This window comes from Coregonus clupeaformis, chromosome 23 (assembly GCF_020615455.1).
Source record: "Coregonus clupeaformis isolate EN_2021a chromosome 23, ASM2061545v1, whole genome shotgun sequence".
Lineage (NCBI taxonomy): Eukaryota > Metazoa > Chordata > Actinopteri > Salmoniformes > Salmonidae > Coregonus > Coregonus clupeaformis.
The window spans coordinates 30,462,961-30,472,758 of NC_059214.1; the positions used below are offsets into that span (position 1 = coordinate 30,462,961).

The 9,798-nt window shown below is 47.4% G+C and overlaps 1 protein-coding gene across 1 annotated transcript in view; it reads left to right on the forward strand.

The window, feature by feature from the left end:
* The window catches only part of LOC121536861 (anosmin-1-like), a 76,384-nt gene that overhangs the window by 45,544 nt on the left and 21,042 nt on the right, over positions 1-9,798 (forward strand). Inside the window, exons 5-9 of the mRNA XM_041844466.2 lie at positions 1,257-1,441; positions 2,171-2,300; positions 5,299-5,504; positions 6,599-6,746; positions 7,161-7,310. Of these exons, the coding sequence (XP_041700400.1) occupies positions 1,257-1,441; positions 2,171-2,300; positions 5,299-5,504; positions 6,599-6,746; positions 7,161-7,310 (819 nt within the window). The remainder of the gene's footprint in view (positions 1-1,256; positions 1,442-2,170; positions 2,301-5,298; positions 5,505-6,598; positions 6,747-7,160; positions 7,311-9,798) is intronic.

The following is a 9,798-nucleotide window of genomic DNA, read 5'->3' on the forward strand; positions in this document are numbered from 1 at the left end:
ATTCAGGACAAAAAGTTAATGCTTTGCTAATTTCTTTTGCAGTATAACTTAAGTGCCTTGTTGCAAACATGATGCATGTTTTGGAATATTTTAATTATTTACAGGCTTCCTTCTTTTCACTCTGTCAGTTAGGTTAGTATTGTGGAGTAACTACAATGTTGTTGATCCATCCTCAGTTTTCTCCTATTACAGCCATTAAACTCTAACTGTTTTAAAGTCACCATTGGCCTCATGATGAAATCCCTGAACAGTTTCCTTCCTCTCCGGCCATTGAGTTAGGAAGGAAGCCTGTATCTTTATAGTGATTCGGTTTATTGATACACCATCCAAAGTGTAATTAATAACTTTCCCATGCTCAAAGGGATATTCAATGTATGTTTTATTTTTTTATCCATCTACCAATAGGTGCCCTTCTTTGCGAGGCATTGGAAAACCTCCCAGGTCTTTGTGGTTGAATCTGTGTTTGAAATTCACTGCTTGAATGAGGGAGCTTACAGATAATTGTATGTGTGGGGTAAAAATGATGTTCAACACCATTATTGCACACAGAGTGAGTCCATGCAACTTATTATGTGACTTGTTAAGCAAATGTTTACTCCTGAACGTATTTAGGCTTGCCGTAGCAAAGGGGTTGAATACTTATTAACTCGAGACATTTCAGCTTTTCATTTTTTATTAATTTGTAAAGATTTTCAAGGATTCTACTTTGACATTGTTTGTCACTGGCCTACACATAATACCAAATAATCTTAATGTAATCCATTTGAAATTCAGGCTGTAACACAACAAAATGTTCAAAAAGTCGTGGTGTGTATACTTTCTGAAGGCACTCTGTATGTGTGTACCCATGTACAGTGTGTGTGTGTGTTTGTGTGTGTTGACATGGAGTTTAAGCTCCTCTGCTTTCCTCTCTACCTCACATACCCAGAGGCTAATTATCTGTGTCCTCCTCCCCAAAGAGACAGCTGGTAAAACACATTCTCTTTATCCAAGAGTATATCACGTTCCGTCACAGCACAATGACCATGCTATTGACCCAGTGGACAGTGTCTGGCTGTCTGTCTGTCTGTCTGTCTCAATCTCACAGTGGTGATGTTATGTCATGTTTCTCCTAACGTCAGTCTCCCAGTGATGATGTCATGTCCCTCGTTAATTTTGTCTCACTGTGATGTCATGCCCCATTCTCTCCCAAACTCAGTCTCACAGTGATGATGCCGTGTGTGTGTGTGTGTGTGTGTGTGTGTGTTTGTTGTCAGGAGCTCCTCTGAAGCCCAGGAAGGAGCTAGTGTTTGTGGAACAGCTGTCAGGATGCCTGGAGATCCGCTGGTCCTCTAAGTTCAACATCTCTGTGGAGCCTGTCCTGTACGTGGTGCAGCGCTGCTGGAACTATGGCATCCACCCCAGTGAGGACGACGCCACAGAGTGGGAGACCGTGGCACAGGTAGGACAGCACAGCACACCACAACACACCAAACCAGGCTTCTCTGAATACCTTACTGCATGTGTGCATCGCAGTACTAACTGTGCCACTAGAGATCCTGGTTCGAATCCAGGCTCTGTCGCAGCCGGCCGCGACCGGGAGACTCATGGGCGGCGCACAATTGGCCCAGCGTCGTCCAGGGTAGGGGAGGGAATGGCCGGCAGGGATGTAGCTCAGTTGATAGAGCATGGCGTTTGCAACGCCAGGGTTGTGGGTTCGATTCCCACGGGGGGCCAGTATATATAAAAAAATAGGTATTCACTAACTGTAAGTCGCTCTGGATAAGAGCATCTGCTAAATGACTAAAATGTAAATGTAATGTGGAGGATCGCTCTTTCATTCACATACAGCACATTGTGATCAAACCATTTCATTTAGTTGCATGCTCAGTACTTTTGATTGAAGATTTAACAAAAAATCTGTGATGCATTCTTTGGGTGAAAAACAAACCTTAAAACGAATATTTTCACCACAAGAGATGAAAAAGTCAGGGTGCTACTCCACAGCTGTGGAAGCGCTGCACTCATTCAGACTGTCGGACACTGTTGCACATTCCTTACAGTCAGTGTCTTTGACAGTTTGGCAAGGAGAAACAGACAGATGACTGATGTTGCAGCAACACTCACAAATGTCGCGACCCTGTGTGACCTCTGACCCCTGTGTGCCTGCTCACTCCCATCTGTCCCTCAGACTACAGAGGAGCGCGTCCAACTGGCCGACATCAGAGCCAGCAGATGGTACCAGTTCAGAGTGGCGGCCGTCAACGTGCACGGGACCCGCGGGTTTACTGCCCCCAGCAAGCACTTCCGCTCCTCCAGAGGTAGGTTACATCTGTGTGTCTGTGTGTGTCCCTGTGTGACACCCTATCCCCTCCATTTGCTCTAGTCAAGGAACAGGAACAGGTGGAGCCTTTGGGACAATCCATTACAACCTGATTTGCCCCAGTAACGGCCGATTTACCCATTTTGTTACACATGTGCATGTACAAATTGTGTTTTCTGCAAATTGCGTTGGTGTGTCTGTGACCTTTTGGCTGGAATTAAATCAAACATGCACTGAGGAAAACCCACTCTACAGAAACATACATTGTCCCTGTACATTACAGATTATTCACACCCGTAATGCTAATTTATTGTAAGTAAATAGCTAAATGATTTTGGCACGTCTAAAAAGCCAGCACAAGCATACGTACATAAGCCTTGACTTTTATTTTCCCTACCTAGCAAACCTGAACCTCAAATCGGATTAGCATTCGCTAAGCATTCCTCGCCCTTCCGATCCTAAAGTTGTCAATTCACACTGATGCCAAACAGAGCACAGAGAGTCATCAGAAACCCCTGAGTGCAGAACATGTTATTTTCTGCATAGCGTTGTACGTGTAACTCTTCAAAGGTGGGGTTTTCCCTCTTTACAGCCGTATAACATGTAATATGTCTGAATTAGTCAGGATATTGCATGTTTCAACTGCATGTAAGTTGTCTGGCTTCCAGGGAGAATGAGGTAAGGTAGGCTGCTCAGTGCATCAGACCTGTGTTACAGATTAGCATTGTGTTTGATGGCTGGCTGTAGGGCTATGCTGATGCCTGTACTGCTGTCTATGTTCCCACGTTGAATGACACTAAATAGCTCTTTAGTGTGACCGTAGATTGCATTTGTTAAATCACCCGGCCAATTGTTGTGGAATTACAGATCGTTATAAATTGTTTAGGACCTTGAGCCCTCACCCATCTGGACAAAAGGATTGCATATGTGTGGATGCTGTTCATCGACTACAGCTTGGCCTTTAATACCATAGTGCCATCTAAGCTAATCACAAAGCTCACTGCCCTGGGTCTGAACTCCTCCCTATGCAACTGGGTCCTGGACTTCCTGACAGGCTGCCTCCAGGTAGTGAAGGTTGGCAACATTTACCTCCTCAACACTGATTTTCAACACGGGGGCCCCACAAGGGTGCGTCCTCAGTCCCCTCCTGTACTCCCTGTATACCCACAACTGTGTGGCCTCACACAGTTCCAACTCCATCATCAAGTTCGCTGACGACACAACAGTAGTAGGCCTGATTTAACAATAATGACGAGACAGCCTACAGGGAGGAGGTAGGCACTCTGACGGTGTGGTGCCAGGTAAACAACCTCTCCCTCAACATCAGTAAAACAAATGAGATGATTGTGGACAAATTAGATGATTGTGGACCCATCCTCATCAACAGGGCCGCCATGGAAACGGTCAAAAACTTCAAGTTCCTCTGCGTACATATCGCCGAGCAGCTGAAATGGTCAAACCACACGGCCACCGTGGTGAAGAAGGCACGACAGCGACTCATCAACCTCAGAATGTTGGAGAAATTGGTCCTGTCCCCGAGGGCCCTCAGTGTTCTACAGGAGCCCCATTGAGAGCATACAGTCGGGCTGCATCACATCCTGGTACGGCAACTCCACTGCCGTGGACCGCAAGGCGCTACAGAGGGTGGTACGCTCAGTCGAACGCACCATTGGGTGCACACTGCCTGCCCTCCAGGACACCTACAACACCAGGTGTCACAGAAATGCCAAGAAGATCATCAGGGACTGCAGCCACCCGAGCCATGGCCTGTTCTCCTTGTTTCCATCACTAAGACATGGGCAGTACAGGAGCATCATGGCAAAAACTGGAAGCCTGGCCAAGAGCATCTACCCCCAGCGCATCATGCTGCTGAATACTCACCACTAGTCAGCTTCCTGCTCCGCCTTTTTCCAACCACAACGTTGATGGATTGATGAAAGCTGTTACGGACTTGATGAGCGATTTGATTCTGTCATTCCATTGTTATTTACATAGCTCAGCCTGATCATCTGATTGCAATTGTGCACCACCATACTTTGTTTGGGCATTTTGGAAAAACTCTCGCTCCTAATTTATATAGCATGGATAACAGCTGGTTCGCTCTGAAAATCACTGTGATTGTGACTGGGTCGGGCAGACGTTCAGCCCAGAGTGTTTTGGACTTAGTTCTGGGCCCACATTCAGGTGGGAGAGGGGAGGAAGGGAAGAGGAGCTGACCGTAACAGGGCTGTTAATCATTTTCTTATTAAGAGCAAATTCCCTCTGGTCTGGCATCTGGCTCTGGCTCTGCCTCTGACTGCCTGGCCCTGCCTGGGTCCACTGGCCTGACAGCCGTACACTGCAGCCGCCAGAAATCCTGGGTCAGACCCCATCTGGCCGGCTTCAAAACCAGCCATCTTACTTACATGCACACCCACACCCACACCCACCAGCTAGGTAGAGTCGAGGAGTAGATGGAATTTGAGGGTAGAGCCAAAGTGAGCAGCATGTGTTTGGTGACCCTTGACCTGAGCTCTCCATCCTGCGTAACGCTGTCATAGACGTGACATGACACCTGTCATAACATTTCATGACTGATTGTCAGTGGTGGACTAATTACTTTACACCATCATACTGGCTGGGCCCCTCTCATACGGGCCCCTCTCAGCTGTACTGCTAAACTTTCTCAACTGGTGCAAATGAACCCTGGTTAGACACATTAAACCAAATGTCTTACATGCTTTTAATAAAGATAAACACATTTCTGTGTTTAATTGATCGTCCCTTTTAATGAATAACAAACTTTTAAAAATGTTTTATTGGTTTGTGAATCACAAGCCAATCATTAGCACCAGGAAGACATTGCAGCTGTCACTTTTCTGACGCCTCTGTTATTGTCGTCGCTCCCAAATTGAACAAGCAAAAACAGCTCTGACAGCTGGAGGGAAGGAGAGAGGAGAGCTGCTGTGAATTACATGACATGACATTACGGTACTGTGTTCCTGGTCTCTCTCCAGATCCTGCTGCCCCTCCCAGCCCAGCCAGCCTGCGTGTCACCAACCTGACGCTGGGTCCTGAGGGGACGGTGACAGCCCGTCTCAACTGGACCCTGCCCGAGGAGCCTGACATCCCCGTCCATCACTACAAAGTCTTCTGGAGTTGGACCGTCCCTGGCAAGTCCCTGGTGCCATCCAAGAAGAAGAGAAGGAAGAGCACCAATGAGGTAAGCATCGGCTCCTCTCTCCCCCTGTCTGGGGGATGTGTCGGCGGTTTGGGAGGCTAGACACCGCGGCCTGGGCTGGCCTGGTTGGACCAGACCCATCTAAACCTCACTCCCCTAGTCTCTGCACTGTAAATAAGAACCAAAGGCCCCACAATGGAAGAAAAGATACAATGCGAGGCAGATCGATTACATAAACTCTTAAAGCTATTGTTCACACAGCATGACGCACTGCTGGCCTCATTGTTTTATTTTCTCAAAAACATTAAACTCTCCTTAAACGCTTGGTTAAGCTTTGAAAGAAAACACAACATATCATTTGTGCCTGATTTACAGCTAGATAAATCATGCAGTGTCACAAGATTGTGTTCTTTGGATAACTTGAGGCATATTTGTCAAGGTTACTATTGTTTGGAGTACTAGTAAACTAGGAGAAGGACAAGCCCTGAGCCTTTAGCCCAGTGGTTTCTTAGTAATTGGATAACAATTAATAAACTGTGTAATTAAGTGGTATAACAAGTGCAATAACCTCTGTCTGTTTAGCTTAGCATCGCTATGAAGAGCGTTTTGATAGTGAATAAAGCGATAATGCTATTGTCTAGACAGTCAGGCCACTTTCGCTGACTTAGAATCCTGAATGAGTGTTGGTAACCAGTTGCAGATGTGGTGTGGAGGTGAGAAAGCTGGGAGACACCAGATACCTATTGACACATGTACTACTGGTTTCCACTTTGGCACCGCAGGGCTTTGAAAGCTACCTGCTGATGGTGGAATGTCAAAACAAGCGCTGGTCAATAACTGGAGCCTATCAGGCCCATGCTGCTGGAGGAATGCTGAGACCTAAACACAACATAACGAAGCCCCAGGGGATGGGGATAATGTGGCTCTCTCACACAGACCGTAAGGCCTCAGGCCCTTATCACTATCTCCTCTCTCTGCATGTTGATTTAAACCAGCACACGTGTTCCCAATAAGGATGGTTCTTATTCCCACAGACCAGGCTTGGACTGGGCTAGTCAACTGGATTGAGGGACATGGTTATGGTCTACTCTGTTGGCTCCGTGGGTGACAACGTGTGGGTGTCTCTGTGTTTTCAGGCCCAGAGCTGGGTGGATCTGGAGGGGCTGCTGACCAACAGTAGCTACACAGTGGAGCTGCAGGCCGTCACCTACTGGGGTCAGAAGCGTCTGAAGAGCTCCAAGGCATCACTCCACTTCAGCACTGCCTCCCAGAACAATGGCTCAGGTAAGGCATCATGGGGCATGATGGGACAAGTATGCTGATAGCTACTTTGTGGAAAAATGTACTTACTATGATTGAGATATGTGGTTGTCCCACCTAGCTACAGTATCTTAAGGTGAATGCACTAACTGTAAGTCGCTCTGGATAAGAGTGTTTGCAAAACTATAAATGTAAAATGGCATTGAGTGAATGACAAGGCTGAGCTCATCTGACTTGGTGATAAATCAAGATGCTGTTTGATACAGTTTTTATGAATTAATTTAGAAGTATTTATTATCATAACTATTGGTACGATCATAGATGTTTAAGCATACTGTAACCTTCCCATATAAGAGCTTAGAGCTGCATTTTGAGCTTTCATGAGATTACCTGGACTATAAATTAGATCGTAACCTTTATTTTCTTTGTCCCACCCAGTGAAACCAGTGTCCAAGAAAGAGAAGGAGGAGGTGATGATGCCCGTTGGCTCCACCCTGGGCAAGCGCCTGGCAGGCCCTCTGGAGGTCGGCACACCCTTCTACCAGGACGACCAGCTGCAGGTCCGCGTTTACTGGAAGGACCGGGGAGGTATGTACCAAATGCCTGGACTGTATGTGGGCCTTGGCTCCTGCACTTCTGTAATTACCACATCATTCTCACTTTCATTATTCATCCTGAATCCTTTTATCGGCTAATTAATGTTGGGATATGAATGATTCTCAGTTAAGTTCAATCTTGGAAAAATGCTGTTGGATATTGTAGCTCAACTAAATGAAACAGTGTGTCTATGTCTGGAGTAGTCTGAGTGCAGGGTGAGTGAGTGTAAATCTACTGTGGAGCGGAGGTCTAGGAGGTTCTGTTAGCTGAAGAACAATAAACATAGGGAATGAGAGGTGATGGAGTTTATTGACAGCTGTAGTTAATATGAGCCGTCTCTCATATTAGTGTTGAAACTGTCCGTTTTGTTTTACAAGACCTGACGTCACCCTCCAGAAACACACAGGAGGACGTAAAAGATTTAAAGCGGTACAGACAAATCATCGCATAAGTGTCCATAGACTCCTTAGACTTTGTTCCCTAGCCCCTACGATTAAGACCAGAGTGGAAATATGGAAACCTTGAAAGGCGTGCTCCAAGGGTAGCCTGTCAAGTCCAATTCACTGGACTATGTTATGTTGCTAATATGTCATCGCCCCAAGCCAAGCTCCACAAAGTGGAGGCAGGAATGCCCAGGCTGGCCAGGCTGGGGAGAGGAGCGGCCCGGTGATGAGGCCTTCTGCTGAGAGACTGAAAGAGAGACTGAGAAGAGCAGGAGAGAAGGGCGAGTCTTCCTGGTCCAGAGTGGTTGTGACTGGGTCAGGCACACGTTCAGCCCAGAGTGTTTTGGACTTAGTTCTGGGCTCACTCCATGGCTTAGCCTGGGGGGATGACTCCATTACACTGCAGCAGTCCTAGTCTGGCAGGGTGGTGGTGTGGTGGGCACAGACTCGGCCTCTAACTGGGCTGATGATGGATGGCTCTGGGTCTGCCTCTGACCACCATGGTTATACAGGAGGAAGCAGACAGCTGGACTGGAGAGAGCGAGAGACTTTGTCTCTGAACGCCTAGGATTAGGTTTCTCTTCATCAGACTCTGTGTATTCAGAACTTTAGACTGAGGGACAGGTTAACTGAACGCTGTTGATTACTGCACTGGCTCATTTTGAGGCAGTTCAGCATTGTGACACATCTGGTCTCAGAGGGTGAGATAGTGACAGACAGAGACACATACAGACAGAGACACAGGCGGACAGACGGACACAGACAGATAGAGACACATACAGACAGAGACACAGGCAGACAGACAGACAGACACACAGACGGACACAGACAGACAGAGACACATACAGACAGAGATACAGGCGGACAGACAGGAAGACAGACACAGACGGACACCCAGAGAGACTGACGGACACCCAGACAGACAGAGACAGATCCAGACACAGAGAGCCACCCAGAGAGACAGACACACAGACACAGAGAGACAGAGAGACACAGACACAGAGAGACACAGACACACATAGAGAGACACAGACACACATAGAGAGACACATACACACATAGAGAGACACAGACACACATAGAGAGACACAGACAGACGTACACAGACGGACACAGACAAAGACGGACACTGACACAGACGGACCCAGACGGATACAGAGGGATACAGACCCAGACGGATACAGACCCAGACGGATACAGACCCAGACGGATACAGACCCAGACGGAGAGAGACACACAGACAGACACAGAGAGACACACAGACACAGACAGAGAGACACATAGACACAGACACAGAGAGACACACAGACACAGACACAGATAGACACACAGACACAGACACAGATAGACACACAGACACAGACAGACACGCACACAGATAGACACACACAGACAGACAGAGACGCACACAGACAGAGAGAGAGAGCGACACAGAGAGAGAGAGTGTGACACAGACAGAGAGAGAGAGAGAGCAACACAGACAGAGAGAGAGAGAGCGACACAGACAGAGAGAGAGCGAAACAGACAGAGAGAGAGAGAGCGAAACAGAGAGAGAGAGAGAGAGAGAGAGAGAGAGAGAGAGAGAGAGAGAGAGAGAGAGAGAGAGAGAGAGAGAGAGAGAGAGAGAGAGAGAGAGAGAGAGAGAGAGAGAGAGAGAGAGAGAGAGAGAGAGAGAGAGACAGAGAGAGAGACAGACAGACAGACAGACAGACAGACAGACAGACAGACAGACAGACAGACAGACAGACAGACAGACAGACAGACAGACAGACAGACAGACAGACAGACAGACAGACAGACAGACAGACAGACAGACAGACAGACAGACAGACAGACAGACAGACAGACAGACAGACAGACAGACAGAGAGACACAGACAGACCGAGAGAGAGAGAGAGACACAGACCGAGAGAGAGAGAGAGACACATATAGACACAGACAGAGAGAGACACAGACAGACAGAGAGAGAGAGACACAGACAGACAGAGAAAGAGAGACACAGACAGACAGAGAGAGAGACACAGACAGACAGAGAG